The sequence below is a fragment of the Giraffa tippelskirchi genome, chromosome 5, assembly GCF_054371585.1.
Source record: "Giraffa tippelskirchi isolate mGirTip1 chromosome 5, T2T-mGirTip1v1.2.pri, whole genome shotgun sequence".
NCBI lineage: Eukaryota > Metazoa > Chordata > Mammalia > Artiodactyla > Giraffidae > Giraffa > Giraffa tippelskirchi.
The window spans coordinates 184528795-184553916 of NC_137279.1; the positions used below are offsets into that span (position 1 = coordinate 184528795).

Below are 25122 nucleotides of genomic sequence, written 5' to 3' on the forward strand. Positions count from 1 at the left end.
AAATCCAAATTAAAATCACAAGAAGATACCACTACACCCCCACCAGAATGTTTAAAATTTAAAAGCTGTACAGTAGGGACAGGGAAGTCTGGCATGCTGCAGTCCATGGGGTTGCAAAGAGTCAGAGATGACTCAGCAACTGCACAGCAACAGTAACAGTAGTAATTATCTGCAGGGATGTGGGGCAACTGGAATTCTTATAAATGGCTGGTGGGAGTACAAATTGAAACAACTATTTTCTAAAGTTGTTTGAGGACCTCCCAATGCAGGGTGTCCAGGTTCAATGGAAAGTAGATCTTGCTTACTTTCACAGCTTAAGATGCTTCATGCCCCATTTAGAAGATCTTGCACGTCTTAAGGAAGATCCCACGTGGTACAACTAATATGTGTGTCCAACTCTTTGTGACCCCACATACTGTAGCCCACCAAGATCTAGGGCAACCAAATAAATAAATTAAATTAAATCTTAAAAAATAAATTTGAAACTATTTGCTTAACTTTAATATAAACAAAACAAGCAATTTCACTGCTGTGTATAAACCTAGCATATGTATCATAAGAGGCAAGAATGTTCACAGCAGTATTACTTCTAATAGCCAAAAATCGTAAATAACTCAAATGTCCATCAGTAGTAGATAGTTAAATTGTATCACATGCATAAAATGTGCAGCAGTCAAAATGAATAAATGACAGCCTCACAAATCATAGCTGTATCTCCAAAACAATGTTGAATGCAAAAGTACCAAATCTTGACTTTGAACAAGTTCATTAATCTCTTCATTTACAGCTCTCAGAGAAACATTTGTACCATTGGAGCTGTGGTGAGGAATAAGTGGAAAGATTCATACCAGTTCAGTTCAGTTCAGTTGCTCAGTCGTGTCCGACTCTTTGTGACCCCATGAATTGCAGCACGCCAGGCCTCTCTGTCCATCACCAACTCCCGGAGTCTACCCAAACCCATGTCCATTGAGTCGGTGATGCCATCCAACCATCTCATCCTCTGTCGTCCCCTTCTCCTCCCGCCCCCAATCCTACCCAGCATTAGGGTCTTTTCCAATGAGTCAACCCTTCGCATGAGTGGCCAAAGTATTGGAGTTTCAGCTTCAACATCAGACCTTCCAATGAACACCCAGGATTGATCTCTTTTAGGATGGCTTGGTTGGATCTCCTTGCAGTCCAAGGGACTCTCAAACACTTGGCTTAATAAATATTAGCTATTACTTATTCAACCAACCTAGATAGCATATTTAGAAGCAGAGACATTACTTTGCCAACAAAGGTCCGTCTAGTCAAGACTATGGTTTTTCCAGTAGTTATCTATGGATGTGAGAGTTGGACGGTGAAGAAAGCTGAGCGCCGGGGAATTGATGCTTTTGAACTGTGGTGTTGGAGAAGACTCTTGAGAGTCCTTGGACTGCAAGAAGATCCAATCAGTCCATCCTAAAGGAGATCAGTCCTGGGTGTTCATTGGAAGGACTGATGTTGAAGCTGAAACTCCAATACTTTGGCCACCTCATGCGAAGAGTTGACTCACTGGAAAAGACCCTAATGCTGGGAAGGATTGGGGGCAGGAGGAGAAGGGGACGACAGAGGATGAGATGGTTGGATGGCCTCACCGACTCGATGGGCATGGGTTTGGGTAGACTCCGGTAGTTGGTGATGGACAGGGAAGACTGGCGTGCTGCAATTCATGGGGTCGCAAAGACTCGGACACGACTGAGAGACTGAACTGAACTGAACTTTCCGGAAATAAGAATGGTGCAGAGCACTCACATATTATCTTACGTCCCTTTGGTTTTCCCCCCAAACCCCTTCCTTTAGCTTCTCACTATTGGGTTTCTGTCTCTTTAAGAAGTCAACCATAAAAGAGGAGGGAGAATGCTGGGAAATCTGCTCAGCTCAGATCTGAAGCCTGATGGGAAAGGGCAAGGGAGGCGGGGCGGCAACCAGGGCTGCGCACGCGCAGTTGTATGGTTGTTGCGTTGCGATGGATCGTGCAGAAGAATTCCAGTAAGAGAAAGTAATCATTGTTCCTGCGTGGGGCCTCCAGATTCTACCCCTGCTTCCCGGAGCGACGAGAGCTTCCCAGGAGCTCCGAGGGCAGCAGAAGGTGAGCGCGGTCGATTGCAGCGGGAGGGGCCGTGTGGGGCGGGGCGGCGGCGGCGCCACGTGATGAGGCGGGCGCAGGGCGGAAGCAGCGCAGTCTGGCTGGGTGGCTGAAACGTTGGGGTTTCGCCGCAGAGCTGGGCTGACAGGCACATGCAGGTTGCGTTCCCTCCATCAGATGCAGCATTGCCGTGTTTGTACCCAGTGACAGGCGTGGGAGTTACTGGTGGGGGACGAGATTTGGGGAGCGAAAAAGACATGAGCGCTCATAGATTGTTATTACTGTAGCAAGTGGGCATATAAGTTCTCATCTCTCGCGCTGGCTTTTAAGCCTGGCGTTGACCATTTCCATGCGTGGGTTGACTGGATCAAGACAACTTTGCAGAGTTTCCGTTTGCTTCAGGTGTACTACGTCCTGTTGAGTATGTTGACTCCTAGGGGAAGGGAAGTGTGCTGAATGACTAGTCTTGTTTACAAGAAGACGATTGGGCAGCGGAGCTCAGAGGGGCTCCTTCCTGGGCATGGACCCTATGAGACCCTGAAAGGTGCAGGTGGACCTCTTTAAGGGCATACTAGTTCATTTGGTGGCATCTTGAGCTTAGATCTTGTCGTAAGGCCAGAGATGGGGCCCCTATGGAGACCTCCAGTGAAGGCTGAGTTAGAGGTGAGGGTGGGGAGCTTGGTGTGCCCCACTTTGAGACATGTAAGCTGAAGTGTGCTTCAAGTACTAATTCTCATGGTCTCAGAAACTGTATTTCTAGGTCCTTTCTTCCAAGAGCTTGGTAACTTCCTCTCCCGTCTTGTTCTTCTAGTATCAATCCCAAAGTAACTTTCAATGTACAAAAAATCAAGAGTGTTTGTCTTTAAAGATACCAGGGAAGTGAGAACTATTGTTCTAAGACTTTTTTTTTTTTTTTTAATGTGAAGGCAGCTACTGAAGGAGCAGAAGGCAGGAAGGAGTATAGTCATGGCCTCAGAAGAGTTGTTTTTTCAAATGTTTAGACTTAAAACCTTACGTTCAACACAGAGCTTTTGATACAGATAAACATGAAGGAGGAAAAAAAAAAAAAGAATAAGCTTGAGTACCAATCCTTTATGTTGTGTTTTAGGAATCCAGCTATCTACCACCAAGAAGAAATCTAGTAATTTTAGACTGAGGAATCCCTTTACGTAAAAAATTAGGATGAAAGAACCTTTGGATGGTGAATGTGGCAAAGCACTGGCACCACAGCAAGCCCTTCTGGACAAAATTAAAGAAGAACCTGACAATGCTCAAGTAAGCATTTCAGCTTTAATTAAAATTTTTTTTAAATTTCTTTTCTTCTATCTGTTGAATTCAAATTTTTAGTTAAGTTTCTGACTTGTAACCCAAATTGATTTTTCCCCCCATTATATGGGTAAATTACCTCTTATGTTCTTTGAATGAAAATAGATCTTGATAACTCTTTTTGTGAGAGGAAAGTAATGTGTATTACCCTTTTCCCATTATTTGGTACCTTTACAAACAATTCTCATGTATCTGATAGTAGTTTTCTTTTATTCTGTAAGTATTTGTGGTTACTCTATGCCAGGCTTTGGAAATCCAGCAGTGAGCAAGGTCAGTTTAATCTCTGCCCTCATAGAGCTTGCAGGTTAGTAGAGGAAATGGACATTACACAAGAAATTGATCACATTGTGTGTATATATATAATTAAAAACTATAACAAATGCTGTGGAAAAAAAGGCCTAAAATGGGGGATTTGGCCTAGTTTTGATTGGCGGGTGCTGGCTGGAGGAGGATTTGTAAGCTGAATTTTGCAGAATGAATTGACTAGGCGAAGGCCTGGAGGATAGTGTTCCAGGCAGAGTGATCTGCATATAGGAAAGCTCTGATTTGGGAAGATGCATCGATCTTTTGAAGAACTGCAAGACCAGTGGGCCTGGAACATAAAAACTGAAAATGGTGATGACGATGATAATGGTGATCATAATGACAATACTAATAGTGGTATTGATACATCAATATGTAGAGTATATCATAATAACATGATATTATAAATACTAATTTGTGAAAACTTACATGTGCATAGACTGTGATGAGCACCAGTCTTACAACCTTATCATTATCCCCTTTTTTGAGATGAGGAAACCAAAGTACACAGAGATCAAGCAGTTTACCACAGATCATAGCTCCTAAATGGCAAAAATTGAATTCAAATCCAGGTATCAGACTTCAGAGCCTGTGCTATCCTGCTTCTAGGATGAGGCACTGTAAGTAGTTTGAGGCCAGATTATGCAGGACTTTGTTACAAATTTTGGTCTTATGTTGGTCTTATTATGAGAACTTTGTGAAGCCATTGTAGGGTATTACTTGGTAGAATAAGATAAACATGTTTGGAAAGAGCATATGGCTGTCCTTTAGGGACCCAGATTAGAAATCTGTGGAGATCATTTTGGAGAGACCAGCTAGTTGTTTCGGCAAAGTGTGATTTTTTTTTTCGTCTTGGACAGTTCCTTTGCTGTATACTCCAGTTACTGGCTTTATTGCATAAGCAAACCAATAATACTGAAAATATAAATAATAATGATAATGTTTTATTTCTTGTATTATCTCAAAGGCAGTATCATTCCAGGGCAGGGATGTCAAATATGTCTGTTCATCAACTCCACGCCTTCCTAAAGGGCTGTGCTGTGAGGGGTTCTGAGAGAGTGTCTGCACGATGTGGGGTGGGGGATGATGTATCTATGACACTTATTTTCCCTCCAGATAGTAATTCTTCATCTTCCTTTGCCAAAAGTAAACATTTGTTTGCCAAGTTTTGTGGATTCTACCTTTTAAGAGTTTTCCACTCTTCTTTTTCCGCTCTGTTTCATTATTTCTCATCTAGACTTTTATAACATTGAGTTTCCTGTTAAACATCATCTCTTCAGTCACATTCATAAAAATCCTGTATAGTGATACCATGGTACTCTCTCTGTCTCTCTTTTTTTTTGAGTAACAGCCAAGGTTTTAGTTAAATCATTTCTTCTGTTAATATTAGAAGTACCCCTCAATGACACCCTTTGCTTGAGATTCTTTGCTATAGTCCATAACTACCACACAACTGCAACTATCTGTTTTACAGGGTTCTTTCCCTCTCTTGTCAGTTTTACAGAGGCCTACCCGTTCTTCTGGTTTTTTTGTTATCATTGTCCTTAGTTAGGTTGATTTGTCATTCATCACAAGGGCCTTCACCAACTTGAGATAAGCTCATCAGAGTTAGATGCAAACACAGAAAGATGGGCTTGGCACTTGTCTAAGGCTTTGGTAGCTTCGAAATCCCCCATGCTAGGCCATCTTGGATAAGGGTGGTCTTCAGCATCTCTTGTAAAGCAGCATTAATGTCCATTACACCTCCAACAGAAATGCCTTTTTCCATCAAGGCGCAGTGGGTTATAGCCATGGTGCCTTGGCAGTGGGTGGAGCCGAATCTTGAATGAACCTAAACCTCTGCCTCCCATGTGACTGCACAGCGACAGGGAAAGAGCTCTATGGTACTTTTTACAGATTTGATGACATTACTCTCTTTAAAGACCTTGTCTCCTCATGTGGGATAAAACATAAACTTTTTCTTGTGAAATCCAAACTATCCATATTTAGACCTTTGTTTCCCTCTTCACTGTCGTCACATCCTTCCCACCTTTTCTAATCTATGATCCTGCAAACTATTTGCATTTCACAAAAAGGCACATTCTGTTAATTTTTGTTTCCTTGTCTTTGCACATGCCATTTCTTCTGCCTTTGTATCCTAAACTAGGTAGCTTGGCAGAAAGTTTCTCTTCTTTTAAGATACAGTGTAACTGTCTTGTCACTTAGAATTAGCCACTCTCTCTCTTTTTTCTTAAAATTGTGTATAGTGCTTTCACTTTTATTATGGCACCTACAGGTCAGTGAATTTTGTTCTCAGAGTCTGGTCTTATTTGACCTCAGTGCCTTGCACAATGACTGCACATGCTCAGTAATTAAAATAAAAGAGCCTGTGTTTCACAGATGAGGAAACGGAGCATGAAGGAGTAAGTGACTTCATCAAGGTCTTATGGCAAAGCTGGCCTACAAAGCCAGTTTTGAAAAATTCCAAATCCAATATTTCTTTCATTGTACCTTGCCTGTAGTCTAAACATTTAAAAAATATTGAACTGTGAATTAATTGAGTATTCTTTCTGAATATAAAAATTGTGGTAAAGAAAATCCCACTGACAGCTTAGAATGTAAATTTAAGTGGATGGGGACTTATTCTGTTTTCTTTTATTTATATTAATGGTTGAAGGTGAATGGGCTATAATTTTTATGATTGGGAGTGTGGGCTATGATGAAAAAGCCAATTGAACAAATAGTGTGTGCTCCTTTTCATGTTTGCATATTGGAAATATTTGAATATTGGAAAATAGGAGAGAAGAAATTGAAAAAGCTGAATATTTTCTGATGTACTAGGGGTCTGCTCTGGATACTAAAGCTATATGAATTGTGATTCAGTTATTCAGTGAGCTTATATGACCTATAGCACTTGTTGAACACTGTTGTAAGCAGTTTACACATGACACAAATCCTGTGAGTTAAGTATGTTATCATTCCCGTTTCACACACAAGGAAACAGAGACACAGATAAAATGTAACACAACCTAGCAAATCGGTGAGCTAGCATTTGAACCCAAGTGGTCTGCTTCAAGAGCCCAAACCCTTAACCAGGATGCTAAGCTGTGTTAGTTATTTTCTTTTCAGAGGAGCCACAGAGATGAAAAGATAGGGCCTCTGCTCTCAAGTGAATTGATAGCATGAGAGGGAGCAAAGGTATGGAAATGGGAGAGGTGGTTATTTATGGGTGACTGTGTCCTGCCAAAAGGTATGCTGACTGTGTCTTGCCCGTTCTCATTTAAACTCTACAAACATAGGAGGGAAGTATCCTTACCCCGTTTTACAAAGGAAGGAACTGAAGGAAGGATAGGTCAGGTAACTTACCAAACTCAAAGGAAGCATCAGAGTTAGAATAGGAGCTTAGCTTGGACTGACTTCAAACATGGATTCTTTCTGTGGCTTTGTGCTCCCTCTGTACAGATACAGGTTCTGTACAGATACAGAATCAGAATATGATATAATTACCATAATTTTAAATATTGTGTAAGGTGCATGGGGAGCATAAGGAAAGGATACCTTATGTCTGTCTAGGGAGAAGAGGAAGGTGTCACAGGGTGGGTAGTGCTTGAGTTATAGCAGTTGATTAAAACCTTCAGACAGAGAAGAGAGCATGTGCTAAATCATTGAGGGGTGAGAGAATGTGGTATGTTCAGTGGTTGGGTATTTCAACAGTAAAGTGGGAGAAGAGAATAAATTTTAGATATTTAGATAGAATTGATCTGACTTAGAGATAGTATATGAGGTATGAGGTCAAGGAGGATCCAGGAAAACTCAGAGGTTTCTGGCTCCAGTAAGTTCAGTTTGTGATGATACTATTTACTGAGGGGCTAGGAACAGGATTTAAGAGGAAGTAAAGTGTAGCTGGAGATCTGTTGTGTTCAAGGGGCTCAAGGGGGCATTCAAGTGATAATTTTGCCCTCTGAGGCACTTGCACGTATGAATGTGGTATTTAGAGATTAGAGAGTTATCTGTATGTAGGTATTGTGTTGCCAGTTAAAAACAGAATGTTCAGTTACATTGGACTATCAAATAAACAATATTTTTTCATGTAAGTATTGGTGGAGCTAATGGTAAAGAACCTGCTTACCAGTATAGTAGACATAAGAGATGTAGGTTTGATCCCTGGGTTGGGAAGATCCCCTGGAGAAGGGCATGGCAACCCACTCCAGTATTCTTGCCTGGAAAATCTCATGGACAAAGGAGCCTGGTGGGCCATAGTCCATAGGGTTGCAAAGAGTCGGAGGTGACTGAAGTGACTTAGCACGCATGTTGCATGCAGTATTTGGGACTTATACTAAAAAATTATTTGTTGTTTATTTGAAGTTTAAATTTAACTGGTTGTTTTATATTTTTATTTGCTATATTTGGTCACCCTATATAGGTGATGGTTGAAGTCATGAATGTGGATGAGATTGTTCAGGGAACAAAAATAGAGAAAAGAGTAGAGCTCAGGATAGAGTGCTAGGAACTGGATTAATTTAATACTTCAAAATGGCTTCAAGTAATCCTCCAAGCACCAGCCTTGTTATTACCTGGGAACCTGTTAGAAATGTATATTCTTGGGCCATGCTCCAGACCTGCTGAATAAGAAATTCTGAGGCTGAAACCCAAAAATCTGTGTCATAACAAGACTTTTAAGCGTTTCCAATGGCACTGAATTTGGAACCATTGACTTTGTTGTTGTTTAGTTGCTAAGTTGTGTCCAACTCTTTTGTGACCCCATGGACTGTAGCCCACCAAGCTTCTCTGTCCATGGGATTTCCCAAGCAAGAATACTGGAGTGGGTTGCCATTTCCTTCTCCAGAGGATCTTCCTGACCTAGGGATTGAACCTGTGTCTCCTGCATTGGCAGGCAGATTCTTTACCACTGAACTACCTGGGGAGCCCACCATTTACTCGGGGTGAGTATAAGATTAATGAAGAATACTAAGAAATAGTAATGATGAATTGAAATAACATAATCAGAAGGCAACTAATAGAATTATTGGTGATGTCAGATGTTTCTGAGAGACCAAGAAAGATAAAACCTAAAATTGTTTATTGAATTATGCAATTTGAGATAATTGGTTATCTTACTTTCAATTAAAGCAACAGCCTGATTGCAGTGTGTTGAGGAGGGAATCAAAGTGCAGAAGCAAAGAAAGAATGGAATACTTTTTCTCTTAAGTTTGGTTGTAACGGGAGAAAGAAGAGAGGGCAGTAGTTCCCTATGGAATAGGTTCCTTATAAGCTGAAGGGAAGAAACCAACATGGAAACTGTAAAAGGAACAAAGGCAGGAATGACGGAGACTCCTTGAGAATCATGTTTGGTACCCATGCTGAACTCTTGCTGAACACTGTAACGTAAAATTGCTGAATGGTTGCCAAGTTGCTGAAAGGAAAGAACAGTGCTAAGAACTGGACTATTTTTGGACTAAGGAAACCATACCTTTCTCTAGTAACAGATGAGATGTGCGCGATAACCCAATCGAATATACAGAACAGATTTATCCTCCAATCCAAATTCTTAGTCAACAGCTTGTGTAAGCCTGCTTGAACTTCCTCCCTTTCCCCATAAAATTTCCTGTCCATTCTCCTCCACTGGGACACTATTCTGGGTTCCTCCAAAATCTGTGATCCTTGAATTGCAGTTCTAAGAACCCATATAGACTACCTCTTTGCCTCTTACAGTTCATGCTGCTTTCACTGACAAGGTGGAGAGAGGCTGAGAATACACAAAGGTACACAAAGATAGTATAAAGTGCTGTAAGAAGGGGGAGGGAAAGGGACTCTGAACACAGGCATTGTTTCAGCCATGGCTAAGAAGGTTGCCTTTTCCTGCAAGGTTCAAGGACAGTTTGCCAATCCATGTGTAGGCATGGTGGAGGAGGGAATCAGGATGCTGAGGGAATTCTTACTTAACTGCTTCTATTTTCTTGGTGAAATAGAAACATTACTGAGTTAGAAATATATGGGGTTTGGACTTATGAGTAATGGAGGTGTGAAACAGTTACTTTGTGAAGTAGGAGAAACTGACTAGGGAAGTGTAGCAGGCATATTAGAAAAATATTAAGAGATTGAGTTGATGATAGACAATCTTTTATTGAGTCTCAAGTGTTCTTTTTTGTTAAGTTGAAGGCAGTCTATATATGTAGTTATAACTTCTCCTTTTTTACAAGTGCCAATAAATAAATATTGTTATTTACGTATAATGTTTAAGAATGTCCGCTTTGAATTGCCGGGTGGTTCAATGGTAAGAGACTCCACCTGCCAGTGCAGGAGATCACGGAGGTGTGGGTTCATTCCCTCGGTTGGGGACATCCCCTGGAGGACGAAGTGGCAACACACTCCAGTATTCTTGCCTGGAAAATTCCATGGACAGAGGAGCCTGCTGGGCTACAGCCTATGGGGTTGCAAAGAGTTGGACACGACTGAGTGACTGAGCACACACACATACTTTGAATTGAATGAATTTGGATTCATTCATTCAACAAATATTTATTCAGTGTTATCAGTTCAGTTCAGTCGCTCAGTCGTGTCCAGCTCTTTGCAACCCCATGAACCGCAGCATGCCGGGCCTCGCTGTCCATCACCAACTCCCGGGGTTTACCCAAACTCATGTACATAGAGTCGGTGATGCCATCCAGCCATCTCATCCTCTGTCGTCCCCTTCTCCTCTCGCCCCCAATCTCCCAGCATCAGGGTCTTTTCCAGTGAGTCAGCTCTTCGCATGAGGTGGCCAAAGTATTGGAGTTTCAGCTTCAACATCAGTCCTTCCAATGAACACCCAGGATTGATCTCTTTTAGGATGGACTGGTTGGATCTCCTTGCAGTCCAAGGGACTCTCAAGAGTCTTCTCCAACACCACAGTTCAAAAGCATCAATTCTGCGGCGCTCAGCATTCTTCACCGTCCAACTCTCACATCCATACATGACTACTGGAAAAACCATAGCCTTGACTAGACAGACCTTTGTTGGCAAAGTAATGTCTCTGCTTTTTAATATGCTATCTAGGTTGGTCATAACTTTCCTTCCAAGGAGTAAGCATCTTTTAATTTCATGGATGCAGTCACCGTCTGCAGTGATTTTGGAGCCCAAAAAAATAAAGTCTGACACTGTTTCCCCATCTATTTCCCATGAAGTGATGGGACCAGATGCCATGGTCTTAGTTTTCTGAATGTTGAGCTTTAAGCCAACTTTTTCACTGTCCTCTTTCACTTTCATCAAGAGACTTTTTAGTTCCTCTTCACTTTCTGCCATGAGGGTGGTGTCATCTGCATATCTGAGGTTATTGATATTTCTCCCAGCAATCTTGATTTCAGCTTGTGCTTCTTCCACCCCAGCGTTTCTTATGATGTAGTCTGTGTATAAGTTAAATAAGCAGGGTGACAATATACAGCCTTGACGTACTCCTTTTCCTATTTGGAACCGATCTGTTGTTCCATGACCTGTTCTAACTGTTGCTTCTTGACCTGCATACAGGTTTCTCAGGAGGCAGGTCAGGTACTCTGGTATTCCCATCTCTTTCAGAATTTTCCACAGTTTATAGTGATCCACACAGTCAAAGGCTTAGTGTTATAATTATGAAAATAATAATAAGAGGTAGCATTTTGTTCATGAGTCATATTTAAGTTTTGCCTAACTATAAGGCATCATGGTATGTACTTTATTTGTATTAAATCATATATCCCATAAATTTAGTCCAGTGGGTTAGGTAATACTGTCTTTTTAGATAAGGAAATTGGAACTGAAAAAGATTAAATAACTTGTTCCTAAATACTAGAATTGCTAGCGTTCTGTCATTCCTGCGGTGCACCCTTTCCTTCTCTTCCTTTCTTAGAGCCTGGGGGCTGTGGACAGCGTCTTGTATTCCAGCCAATTGCTTGAGTGGCCTGACTGGGGAGCGGGCCACAAGCATGTGGAGGGCACTATGGACTGGAGAGAGATACACAGCATGGCCGGAAATTGAGAGCCTCTTGGGCTGGTCAAGGCTGAGCCTGACCCAGTGGAGTACACCCTGTGGAAGCTGCTTCCCCACCGCCTGCCCTGGAGGCCCAGTGACATTTATATCCACAAGAAGACTGGCTTTATGGTCCAGCTGGCCTGCTGCCAGAAATTGCTAGGCCGAGGGGCTGGGAGTCAGAATGTCTGCACTGAGATCTACATCTACCACTTGGGCCTGCCTATCAACCGTGCCATTCACATTGCCCTACCGCTGCAGGCTAGCAGCTTCAGGTCTTTGCACAAGGCTGCCAGTACCTCCACTGTGGAGCTTGTGGATGAGCGGGAACCAGGGACTGATACAGGAGAGCCCCTGCTCCAGATCTACAACTACTCAGCCATCCATATCTGTGTCTTCAGGGTCACACTCAAGAAATTGAAATGAGGCTGGCCCACCTTAACCACCCAGCCACCTACAGCTAGGCTCAGATGTGGCTCTTCTTCTATTGATTACTGTCATGGACCTTCTACCAGTGCCATGTAGGTAAAAGCCTGTCCCCTTGCAGCCCAGAGAACTCTGAACTGAGAAGGCAAATAGTGTCTTTTGTTGGGCCCAAGCAGTGGGTTTTCCTGAACTTTGTGGTCCATAACCATTGTCCTCGACAATAAAAAGTTCCCAGCTGTGTTGGTGCCTGGCCACCCCACTGCAAAAAAAGAGCCAAGATCACACTTGTTTCTGTCTGCTGTCAGAGCCCATAGTCTTCTCTGTTGTGTTACGTTGACTGTGCTGGGTGTTGAATGTACAGAAGTGGAAAAACAGATAGGACCCCTGCCCATAGTGGACATGGTCCTTTCAGTCTAATGCGGGAGGAAGAGGGATGTCAGACAGTAAACAGATTATCACCCAAATAAATATGAAGTGATATATTATGACAAGTGCTGTGAGTGAAAGGAGATGGGCGAGCCTATACCAGAGAAACTTAATTTCAGTTGGGGGCCAGGGTTTGAATTTATTATCGTAATTATGTTACATTGTATTTGTACATTATGAGGGGGAGAGTGTGGATTTTGAAACAGACCTGGGTTTGGTTCCCATTTGTGCACTTGGTATTTTTATGACCTTGTGCAAGTTGATGAACGTCTCTAAAGCTCACTTTTCTCAACCATAGAGAAGCTTCAGTAGGTCTTACGTTATAGGCAGTAGCTTGTTTGGTGCCGTGGAAAGTGGTTAATTAATGCAGTGGTTTTTAATCTTTGGCATTTAATATTCCAGAGAAATGTCAGAGTAACTTTGGGAGCTGATATATCAGTTATTTTTCTAAGTACAGGGAGATTAAAAATATAGTTACCACTTATTATCACCATTGTTTCAAAAAAGTAAGACTTTTTAAAAAAGCTTTTTATTTTGAAATATGTAAGGCTATTTTAAAATCCCCTCCTTCCCCGCAAATGTAGGATAGTTCATATCTCAGAATAAAGGGCAGTCTTTTTTAAGGGCAATTTATGGATTTAAATTTTTTTCCATGATTATATATTATTTTAAAGCATTTTGAAGAATATATTGAAGATAAATCTGATTTAGGCTGTGATGATTTTGTATATAATGAGCAGATTGCATTGAAATATATATATCTTTTCTGCCATTAACAGATATGACAGTGTGCAAATCTGTTGGATAAAATTACTAATTTGATCCAAACTCTAAATCACTCAGATTTAATTTCATTTATTGCTCCCTTATACATGCAATCTAAAAAAAAAGGTAGTGCTCAGCATTGAAATAGCTGGGTATAGCAAGATTACATTAAAAAAAATTTTTTTTAATTGGAGGATAAATTGCCTTACAATATTCTGTTGGTTTCTGCCGTATAGCAACATGAATCAGCCACAGGGATACATATGTCCCCTCCCTTTAAGTTTCGTTTGGTAAGTAAATATAAGTATCATAAAAGATTCTCCAGTTGCAAAATCCTTTTTGTAAAGATTAAATCAGTCTAATAACTCATAAATTTTGACTTTTGAGGTATTTGTGAAGGTGACTAGGATTATAAAGTGGAAGAGATAAATATGACAATTCTTTCTGTTTGAATTTCTAGTTTACTCAGGTACTAACACTAGATTGTTTCTCTGTCTCTCTTTTTCTTTAAGGAATATATACATGCTTCAAAGCCAAAAGCTCAAGAAAGTGAACTGAAAATTAGTGCTGTGTTTTCAGTCAATGACAGTCCTCTTGGTAAGAAGCAGAAGTGTAAGTTAGTTATGATCTGTTATATTCTGACTAGTAGAATGGATGGAAAGTACCTCTTCGTATAAGTCTGTTTTCTTCCTTGCGACAAAGCAGAGCTTTTCAGACTGGCTGGCTGGTCTTGACCACAGTTTTAAAAATTGGAATATAATTACAGTTGATCCTTGAACACATGAATTTGAATGGGTGCAGGTCAACTTATTTAGGTGATTTTTTCAATAAATATAGTACCAATATTTTCATTTTGTAGATCTGTTAATTAAGTTTGGGGAAATTTTTATGTTCAGTTGGAAATCACAGTAGATGAAATCAAAAGAATTAGAGTTTGAGTCCTGATTCTATCCAGACTTTCAGCTGCCTGCCCTTGGATGAGTCATTTGTCTGTTCTTTTGTTTTTGAGGCAGAGATAGCAGGACATGGATTTTCGACTGCATGGGGTTGGCACCCCAGCCCTAGAGTTGTTCATGGGTCAACTGTATATCAGAGTGTGATGCATATAGTAAGGAAACATATTATTTCATAAAACTATTGTTTCAGCTGTTTAATTTTGTATGCCTGTACACATACATACAAATCTACGTATATGTCTCCTGGGTTGTAATGTGAAATGTAGTTCTTTCTGTGTGTGATGGTGAAATAAATTGGAAATTACCTGTTCTGGAGTGGTTCATTGTCTCAATATTGGATTTCCAGACTGAGGGAATTTGTCCTAAAAAATAGAGAACGTATATATGTTCATGTTGATATGAAAACTGGTTTTCTTCTGTTTGTTTCATTTTCTTATTTTGTTTTTATAGCTCAACAGTTGACCCCAGGCTTTCAGCTTTCTCTTACATCCTCTGGCCCAAATGGACCGCTTCCTTCAGTTCCAGCTGTAGCTCTTCAGGTTTTTTGCTCTGGTTGTAAACAAATGCTTTATAAGGGGCAGACTGCATTTCATAAGACGGGGTCTACTCAGCTCTTTTGCTCCGCACGGTGCATCATTGGACATTCTTCATCTGTCTGCCTGCCACCTCCTCCCAAGAAAACCTGTGCAAACTGCTCAAAGTATGAGATTCTTTTTATTTTTTTAGGGTATTTAGTTAAAACATACTATCGCTACTTTAAATCTCTTTAGCACATTTCTTTGGAAATATTATGTAGCTAATTGAGAAATTTGCAAATTCTCAAGTTTTGTAAAGTTAAGTAAGTGACTTGATGTAAAAAAGGATTGCCTAAACCAGTTTTCCTATGTCTTTCAATTTAAATTTTACTGGAAAGAAATGAACTATTTGTGAGAAATTGCAGGACCACTCATATATTGTATGTCTATTGTAATTGTAGACAACAACCATTCAAAATTATTTGTTATCTTGAAAGTTACTGAAGTATAGGATGAAATAATGTCACCCTTATAATAGTATATGAAAGTTATTTAATTCTTTAGAAGGTAATTGGCCACAAAAGTAATGCATTTATTCCTGAGAAGTCCTTGTGAGCTTTTGTTGGAGGTCCCTGTTGCCTTGTAATAATGCGTAGATGCAGAGAGAGGAAGAAATAGCAACAGAGTCCTATAAACTTCTTTCTTGGGAATTACTTGGTGGTCCAGTGGTTAGGACCCTGCGCTTCCACTGCAGGGGGCATGGGTTTGATCCCTGGTTGGGGAACTAGGTAAGATCCTGCGTGCTGGGCACTGTGTGGCCAGAAAAATAAAAAATAATAAAATTAATAATAATTAATCATAAACTTACCTCAGTAAGTTTGAAGAATTGGGCGTGTTTTGCCTATTTGTGTGGTAGTGTAATTCTAGGAATGTAGTGAGTTGTCAAGTAGTCACTAATGTAGGGCAAGAAAAGAGCTTGGTTTTAGATTGTATTAATAGCTCTATCACTTACTAGCTGTATGACCTTGGGCTAGATATTTACCTTTTCTCAATCTTAGTTTCTTCATTAGTAAATAGTATGTACTTCTCAGGTTTTAATGAGAAAGTGTTAGCACAGGACCTAGTACATAGCAAATGCTTCATAAGTGGGATCCTATTATTTTAAATAATAAATTTGATATTATATATAGTTAACATATAATTTGTGACCTCTATATTGTCTTTGGAGACATAATGATAGTTTCTTTATCTGCTTGGTTGTGTTGACCTTAGGTATCTAAAAGTAGATCCTATTAAAATGGAAATTCCCAACTAAAAGGAAAGAGAAATTTTAAAATATTTTACTTAAATATTCAAATTTAGTTTTGTTCCAAAATGCCCAATACCTTACTTTAACTTTTTTATGTCATTCTCATGAAACTGATCTGGAAGAATAAATTCTCCTGTATCCCAGAGTTTGCTCAAATTCATGTCCATTGAGTTGGTGATGTTATCTAACCATCTCATACCATCTCATTCTCTGCCGCCCCCTTTTCCTTCTGCCTCAGTCTTTCCCAGCATCAGGGTCTTTTCCAGTGAGTTGGCTTTTTACATCAGGTGGCCAAAGTATTGGAGCTTTAGCTTCAGCAGTGGTCCTTCCAATGAATCTTCAGGGTTGATTTCCTTTAGAATTGACTGGCTTTATCTTGTAGTCCGAGGGACTCTCAGGAGTCTTCTGCACCACTGTTCGAAAGCATGAATTCTTTGGTGCTCAGCCTTCTTTATGGTCCAACTCTCACATCCATACATGACGTCAGGGAAAACCAAATTTAGTTTTCTGTTTTTAGGTATTCAGCTTCAAGATATCAAATATCAAGAGGAAATTAATTAAATTTTACTTTATTTTATTTTTTGAACAAGTCACGTGGTACATGGGTTCTTAGTTCCACCCAAGGATTGAATCCATGCCCCCTGAACTAGAAATGTGGAGTCTTAACCACTGGACCGAGGAAGCCCAAATTAATTAAATTTGAAAGAATATAACATGACTTATACATCCAAATACATATTATTCTCTTAAAAGTAGTCACTCTTGTCATTAGGTTTTTACCACATTACTGTTGTTGAGAAAAATTTTTTGTCTCCTGATTTGGCATTGCCTTCAGAGACTGTGAAACATTCCTTTAGGCTAAGTTAGGTGATAAATCTGTCTTTTCAGCTGGGGTTTGATTTTTGTAAGTTGCCAAAAGTTACTTGATGTCTTATGAACTGACTGTTGTAGATTAAACTGAGTCATACTATTAAACATGATATCTGACTATAAAATTAAAAAGTTGTGCTTAGAGTTCTTATAAACTAAATGAGAAATTAGAAAAAGTGTTTGAGCCATGTTGTTATTGGAAGAGGTGTAGTTTTTCTAAGGTAAATATTTAGGTGTAGCATATACATTTGGATGTGTAAGGTTTAGAATGTATTTATATTCATGTGCACAGATTTTAATTAAAAAGACATTCTCACTGGTGTATGTATGTATACATGGCACTTGCAGGTTTTCATTATTAAATGAAATTCTTAATTGCTTTGATTTTAGTAGAAGAATCACTTTTCAGTATTAATATCATGTGCCTGTAAGCATATCCACTTGGTCCCCAAGATTCACTATTTTTTTATTAAGGCAGAGTTATAGAAAATTAAAGTAGTGCTCTGTTGCCTTTGAAATTCTTTTGTAGTTTACCATAGAATAGCTATGTGTGATGAAGGTACAGGATGGAAAGTAGAATAGTGGAATGATGAACTGTGTGGATGATATAATCAGACTGCCTTGCTTTACATTCTGGCTTCACTGCTTACCAGCTGAATGACTTTGACAAGCTAGTTAACCTTTCTGATTTGGTCTCCCAATAATACTTACCTTATAGAGTTTTTTGTGATCATTAGATTGGATAATTTGAGTAAAGAGAACAATATCTGGCACATAGTAACTACCCAGTGCATTATTATAGTATATAATATTATTGCCATTATTATTCTTTACTATGTGGCCTGCACTAGTGTTTCTAATTAATGTCTGTTTCCTTCAGTTTTTATACTTGTCAGAAGAACAGCAATAACTTAGCCTCTGTTTTTACTGGCCGTGCTTACTGTAACAGTGAGCTCTTACAGAATAACTGGAGGAGTCTCAGAGAGCAACTCAGTTCTTTCCGTTCTTTTTGTCTCATTCTTGTTTCCATCTGTCCTGGTACCAAGTTAATAACCCCTTTGTTTGTCATTTGTTTCTTGGGTCTCTTCAGTTATAGTGAAGTTTTATATATCATGCTAATTTTTAATGCAAATCTTTGATAATTTGTGTTTCTCAAATCTTACATTTGAAAAAAAATTTTTTTCATTCATGTTTCTACTCTTGGCAGCTACTGGCTCATAAGAGGACAAGTGTTTTGTGGTCTGGAGTTGTGGGATGGACACTTGTTCTTTTTGGCTCCAGCAGATGAAACTTGGTTGGAACTGGAAGCCTCAATGTTTTTTTCATGAGCATCTGGCTGGATATCTTTTAAATGTAATTCTCCCTCAGCACGTCTATAAATTAAGTTTTACGAACTCCATTTTATACATGAGGAAATTGAGCCAGTAATTGCCTGTTGCCTCACTCATTGTCCCTCAGCTGAGAAGTAATAGAACTAATCATCAAACCCAGTTTTCCAGATGCCTTTCCCAGGGCCGGCCATTTTCTACTTATACAATAGCTGCCCTTAGTAAATGTAGTTATTTTAGCTCACAAAGAGGAAGAAATTACAATTACAAAGAACACATTTCATTTTGCCTTTGTTATTTATTTTTAGAGACATTTTAAATCCAAAGGATGTGATCACAACCCAGTCTGAAAATTCCTCTCCTAACAAAGATTTCTGCAGCCAATCATGCCTTTCTTCTTACGAGCTGAAGAAAAAACCCGTTGTTACCATATATACCAATAGCATTCCAGCCAAGTGCAGCATGTGTCAGAAGAACGCTGATGTAAGTTCCGTTTCGTCTTCATTGAGATTCTCTTCACAGATCAGAGGTTTTCTGCTGCCTCTGCTTACTTTGTATCTGTGTGTGTTTTTCTCTCCTAGATCCGATTTGAAGTTAAATATCAAAATGTGGTACATGGTCTTTGCAGCGATGCCTGTTTTTCAAAATTTCATTCTACTAACAACCTCACCATGAACTGTTGTGAGAACTGTGGGAGCTATTGCTATAGCAGCTCTGGTCCCTGCCAGTCCCAGAAGGTTTTTAGCTCTACAAGTATCACGGCATACAAGCAGGTACGAGTACCAGTCTCTTGTGCACTGTTAGCCTTGCCCCTTTTCAGACGGGCGGCACAGGGACAAAGAGCAGGATACGAGAGTGAGCTCTTCCCATCAGTTGATCTTGGTGTGCGATTTCCCCTCCAGAAAAATGGGATAGATTTTGAAACTGTAAGGGTTGATTTTGATGGTAAGATAATATAGATGGACTGGATCATTTTTTAGGGTTTTCCTTCATGGCCACGAATTCACAAACATAATTTCATGGTTTGCTATGAGTCTGAAATATTTTGTGCTCTATTGATAGTGAAGAAAACCCCATATTATTGTTGATAAACTATGACCAAGAGTTAAAAGATGATATCATCAGCAGATATAAAACATATCTTTTTCATTTTAGAAAGTATGTATTTTAAGTGTGTTTTGGAAATGTCATTATTTTGACAACAATTGCTTTATTAGAATGCTTTAGGTATTTTTTTTTTCCATTTTCCTGTTCTTTTTTTACTGCCTTTTTTCTGCCTTTTTTTAACTTTAGCTAATTTTTATTTATTAGTTTTGTTACTAAATATATCAACTTGTGTCAGTTTAATTGTTGCTGAATAATATGGGGTCTTTAAAAAGTTATTTATTTAAGAAATAAACTGAAAATTTATTTTTTAGCCATACCATGTGACATGTGGGATCTTAGTTCCCTGACCAAGGATCGAACCTGTGCCCCCTGCATTGAAAGCACAGAGTCTTACTCACTGGACTGCCAGCAAAGTCCCGAAAAAAAGTTATTATTTTCAAAAAACGTGTAAATGATAAATTTTTTTTTTCAGTTAGAGAATTTGGTTTAATTCCTCTGAGCAGTTGGTAATGGACATTCATCTTTAGAAAGTACCCTTTTTCTAGGAACTTAGCCACTTTTGGCATTCTGCTTACTATTTTTGCAAGAATAGAATCCATGTTACATGTGTGTGTGTGTGTGTGTGTGTGTATAGTCCCCAAATCAGTTCCATTCCTGATTTTGTTACTGGTATTGTACTCTATCCACTGCATAAGTGGTGTTCCTCTTTTACCCAGAAGATTATGTAAAGAAACTTTGCAATTTATGTTTTCCTACCTTTTACTTCCCTGTGTAATTTATTAGTGAAAGATTTTACGGTGTGCCAGTGACAGTATAGGGTAGTGGTTAGGAGCCTGGACGTTGGATCCAGATGAAGTAAGTTAAATCTCCTACTTTTCTGTTTTGTTTTGTTTGTTTTTTTGGTTAAGTTAATTAAAGTTAAAGTTTGTTAATATAATTTTTAAAGTATCTCACTGTGTTATTGGAAGGATTTTATGATACAGTGCATATAAAATTGCTTAGTATGGGGCCTGGCTCGTGATAAGTATTCAGTAAGTAATAATATTTTTAATTTATATAAATGGTGGCCATTATTATTGTGTTTCTTAAAACGTGAATAAACTTACAGGCAAATTTTATTATGAAACTCAGCTTGAAAAACAGGTAGTTCTGCAGAATCCCCTAATATACATTAAACATCTTTTTTGTCTCCTGCTAAAGAGTTTTACTAGTTAAGTAACCTTCAAGGTGGTAGACTTTCTCTTAGACTGATGTCCAAGTCTTCCTCGGGGTGGTCCTTAGGTTTGTGGATTACTTGGTCTCTGATTATTTGTGATGAGAAAAGTATGTTATGACTAACTAATTCATCATTTTTAATGTATTTTGTTGTTGCTAATATATTTGAATAGTTACTAATTTTTTTCAGTTTTTATTTTGCAGACATACTTCAGAAATATTGTGTTTGGTTCTAGACAACTGCAATAAAGGAAGATTATATTGGCAATTCTTACATACATATATACACAAATATAATGTATGTATATATATACACACATATATATCATTAATATATATTTTTGGTTTAAAGAGGTATGTTTCAGGTCTCAGTGGGTCCTTTCAAAAAGTGAACAACTTATCCTTAAATAATTCCAAAATGTTATTTATAGACTTTTCATCAGTTAAGAGTTTTAGAGGCGTAATTGAGTTCGTCCAGTTTCTGTAGCTAGGAAAGCAGCTTACTAGATAACTAACTTATTCAGAATGTGTCTTTTGCTCACCTTTAGAAAGAAAGAGCGTTTATAGGCATACCTCAGAGATATTACGTGTTCAGTTCCAGACCACCACAGTAAAGCAAATATTGCAATAAAGTGACACATGAATTTTTGGTTTCCCAGTGCATATAAAAGTTTTTTTATACTATACTGTGTAAATACTATGATGTGTGCAATGGAATTATGTCTTAAAAAATAATGTGCATACCTTAATTTAAGCATACTTTATTGCTTAAAAATGCTAACCATTCATTTGAGCCTTCAGAGAGTCATAATCTCTTTGCTAGAAGAGGGTCTTGCCTCTATGTTAATGGCTGCTGACTGCTCAAGGTGGTGATTACTAAAGGTTGGGGTGACTATGGCAGTTTCTTAAAATAAGACAATAATTAAGTCTGGTGCATGGATTGACTCTTCCTTTCATAAACAGTTTCTCTCTAGCCATACAGTGCTGTTTGATAGCGTTTGACCCACAGTATAACTTCTTTCAAAATGGGGGTCAATCCTGTTCAACCCTGTCCCTGCTTTATTAACTAAACTTACATAATATTCTAAATCCTTTGTTGACATTTCAACGATCTTTGCAGCATCTTTATACAGGAGTAGATTTCATCTCAAGGAATCACTTTTTTGCTCATCCATATGAAGCAACTCCTTTGTGCATTAAAGTTTTATGATGAGATTGCAGAAATTGAGTCACATCGTTGGGCTTCACTTCTAATTCTGATTCTCTTGCTATTTCTACGAATCTGCAGGGGCTTCCCCGGTGGCTCAGTGGTAAAGAATCACCTGCAGTACAGGAGCCTCAGGAGACATGCTTTCAATCCCTGGGTCGGGAAGATCCCCTGGAGGAGGGCATGGCAATCCACTCCAGTATTGTTGCCTGGAGAATTCCATGGACAGAGGAGCCTGCTGGTCTACAGTCCATGGGGTCGCAGAGTCGAACATGACTGAAGCGACTTCCCGTGCACAGTTACTTTATTCACTGAAATCTTAAATCCCTCAAAGTCATCCATGAAAGTTGGAGTCAACTTCTTCTAGACTCCTGTTAATGTAGATATTTTGACCTCTTCCCGTGAATCACTATCTAGAGTGGTGAATCCTTTCCAGAAGGCTTTTCATTTACTTTGTCCAGATCTATCAGAAGAATCACTATCTATGGCAGCAATAGCCTTATAAAATGTGTTTCTTAAATAATAAAACTTGAAATTCAGAATTACTGTTTGATCCATGGGCTGCAGAATGGAGGATTTGTTAGCAGGCAAGTTTTCGAACAACATTAATCTCATTGTACATCTCTGTCAGAGCTCTTGGGTGACCAGTTTTCGAACAACATTAATCTCGTTGTACGTCTCTGTCAGAGCTCTTGGGTGACCAGTTGCATTGTCATTGAGCTGAAATGTTTTGAAAGGAATCTTTTTTCTGAGGAGTCGGTCTCAACAGTGGGCTTCGAATATTCAGTAAACCCGTGTTGTCAACAGATATGCTGTCATCTAGGCTTTGTTGTTCCATTTACAGAGCACAGGCAGAGTAGAATTAGCCTTATTCTTAAGGGCCTTAGGATTTTTAGAATAACAAGTGAACATTGGCTTCAACTTCAAGTTACCAGCTGCATTAGCCCCTAACAAGAGAGTCAGCCTGTCCTTGAAGCTTTGAAACCACACATTGGCTTCTCTGTAGGAAGAAAGTCCTAGATGGAATCTTCTTCCAATGGAAGGCTGTTTCATCCGTGTTGAAAATCTGTTGTTTAACGTAGCCACCTTTGTTAATTATCTTAGCTAGATCTTCTGAATAGCTCGTAGTTTCTGCATCAGCACGTGGTGCTTCACATTGTACTTTGATGTTGTAGAGATGGTGTCTTTCCTTAAAACTCATGAACCAACCTCTGCCAGCTTCAGACTTTTCTTCTGAAGCTTCCTCACCTGTCTCTGACTTCATCGAATTGCAGAGAGGTAGGGCCTTGCTTTGGGTTAGGCTTTGATTTAAGGGAATATTGTGGGTGCTTTGATTTTTTTCAGACACTAAAACTTTCTCCATATCAGCAGTAAGACATTTTTGCTTTCTTAACATACATGTGTTCACTGGAGCAGCACATTTAATTTCCTTCAAGAACTTCTCCTTTGCATTCAGAACTTGGCTAACTGGCACCAAGAGGCCTAGCTTTAGGCTTGCCTCAACTTTTTATGTCTTCCTCTCTAAGTTTAATCATTTCTAGCTTATGATTTGAAGTGAGAGATATGTGACTCTTCCTTTCACTTGACTATCTGAAGACCACTGTAGGGTATTAATTAGCCTAATTTCAATATTATTGTGTCTCAGGGAATAGGGAGACTTGAGGAGAGGGAGAGTGATGGGAACCGACCGGTCAGTGTAGCAGTCAGAACACATACAACATTGATCAATTAAGCTTGTCTTAAATGGCTGAGGTTCATAGCAGCCCCAAAATAGTTATAATGGTAACATTAAAGATCACTGATTACAGACAACTGTAACAAAATAATGAAAAAGTTTGAAATATTGCGAGATTTACCAAAAATGTGTCACAGTGAGCAAAGGCTAATGGGAAAATGGCACTGATAGACTTGCTTGACCCAGGATTGCCACAGAAGCTTCAACTGGTGAAAAATGCAGTATCTGCAAAGCATAATAAAGTGAAGCACAATGAAATGAAGTATACACCTGTATTATTAGATGAAAGAACTTATTTTTCCCACATCCCAGTTTTAGGAAAATCTATACTTAGTGTAGCTGCTATCATCATCAAATATCATGCTCAAATATTTTAGCCAAAGCCTTTGTTTGTAGGTAGCTTTTCCTTTTTTCTTTCCTTACAGCATATGTATATATGTATGCTTGTACTCAGTATTTAAACATTATTTTATTTTAATAGAATTCAGCCCAAACTCCTCCATATGCCTTGGGGAAATCGTTGAGGCCCTCAGCTGAGATGATTGAGACCACGAATGACTCAGGAAAAACAGAGCTTTTCTGCTCTATTAATTGCTTATCTGCTTACAGAGTTAAGACAGTTACTTCTTCAGGTAATGTTGTAATTCCATAAATTTATAGATTTTGTAACTATTGAAGAGGAATGTAACTGCTTTTTTTTTCACTTTATTACAAAACTAAAGCAATCTGTGTGGTTTAAATAAAGACCCAAAGTTGCTTTAGTTTCAAAGAGCTGATTTTTTTTTTTTTTTAAGATTTTTTTGATGTGACCATTTCAAAAAAATTTCATTGAATTTATTACAATATTCTTTGTGTATTATGTTTTGTTTTTTTGCCACAAGGCATGTGGAATCTTTAGTTTCCCAACCAGGGATCAAACCCACACCCCCTGCATTGGAAGGCGAAGTTTTAACCACTTGATCCCAGGGAAGTCCCTCAAAGAGCTGATTTTTAAGCAACAGAGTTTTTCAATGATTTTCTTGATCAAAGTATTTATTTTGTAATTTCGTATGTGAAAAGAGAGAAAAACAGATATAAGTTCCAAGTTAATTTTTGTGTGAGACTTAAAGTTCTTTCATTTTTGTTCTGCATATTACTGAATATTTGATATTTTTACTCCCCTAATACATTTTTGGTTTATTTGTTCATCTATGTAACTTAGTCATTGGTTTTTATTTTTTGTTACCAAGGTGTCCAGGTTTTGTGTCATAGTTGTAAAACTTCAGCAGTCCCTCAGTATCACCTGGCCATGTCCAATGGAACGATACACAGCTTCTGCAATTCCAGTTGTGTGGTGGCTTTCCAGGTACGACCTAAGGTAGTACTGTACCCTGCAGTTCTCTTAGGCAGTGGTGTATGGCAAAATGTTAACTGCTGAAGGGACCATCCTTATCGAAGATTAAGCTTCAGTTGGGAAGAAAAGAGATTCTGTTCAATTATAGTCCAAGAGGTCATTTCTGCATAACATCTGAGCCCAAGATTTGAGCTTCAGTCCTTTATTCAGTGTTCTCACCTAAACTACCTTTCT

At 38.9% G+C, this 25122-nt stretch overlaps 1 protein-coding gene and 2 pseudogenes across 11 annotated transcripts in view; 2 read left to right on the forward strand and 1 right to left on the reverse strand.

Annotated features, from left to right (window-relative positions):
- The first annotated feature begins 1962 nt into the window (after positions 1-1962).
- The window catches only part of ZMYM6 (zinc finger MYM-type containing 6), a 45619-nt gene continuing 22459 nt past the window's right edge, over positions 1963-25122 (forward strand). For 2 of the 10 annotated variants that reach the window (XM_081489028.1, XM_081489035.1), the window contains exons 1-8: positions 1963-2110; positions 3216-3382; positions 13826-13910; positions 14720-14969; positions 18600-18774; positions 18873-19064; positions 24037-24187; positions 24785-24900. In XM_081489028.1, coding sequence (XP_081345154.1) covers positions 3290-3382; positions 13826-13910; positions 14720-14969; positions 18600-18774; positions 18873-19064; positions 24037-24187; positions 24785-24900 — 1062 coding nt within the window. In that variant the 5' untranslated portion in view covers positions 1963-2110; positions 3216-3289. Of the gene's footprint in view, positions 2111-2199; positions 2652-3215; positions 3383-13825; positions 13911-14719; positions 14970-18599; positions 18775-18872; positions 19065-24036; positions 24188-24784; positions 24901-25122 lie in introns of those variants that run through there. The other 8 variants (XM_081489030.1, XM_081489036.1, XM_081489031.1 and 5 more) reach the window with 5 other exon arrangements.
- On the reverse strand, positions 5123-5528 carry LOC145507927 (small ribosomal subunit protein eS12 pseudogene; annotated as a pseudogene).
- On the forward strand, positions 11691-13485 carry LOC145505878 (ribonuclease P protein subunit p20-like; annotated as a pseudogene). The gene has a single exon (XR_014053333.1). The product of XR_014053333.1 is annotated as a ribonuclease P protein subunit p20-like (transcript).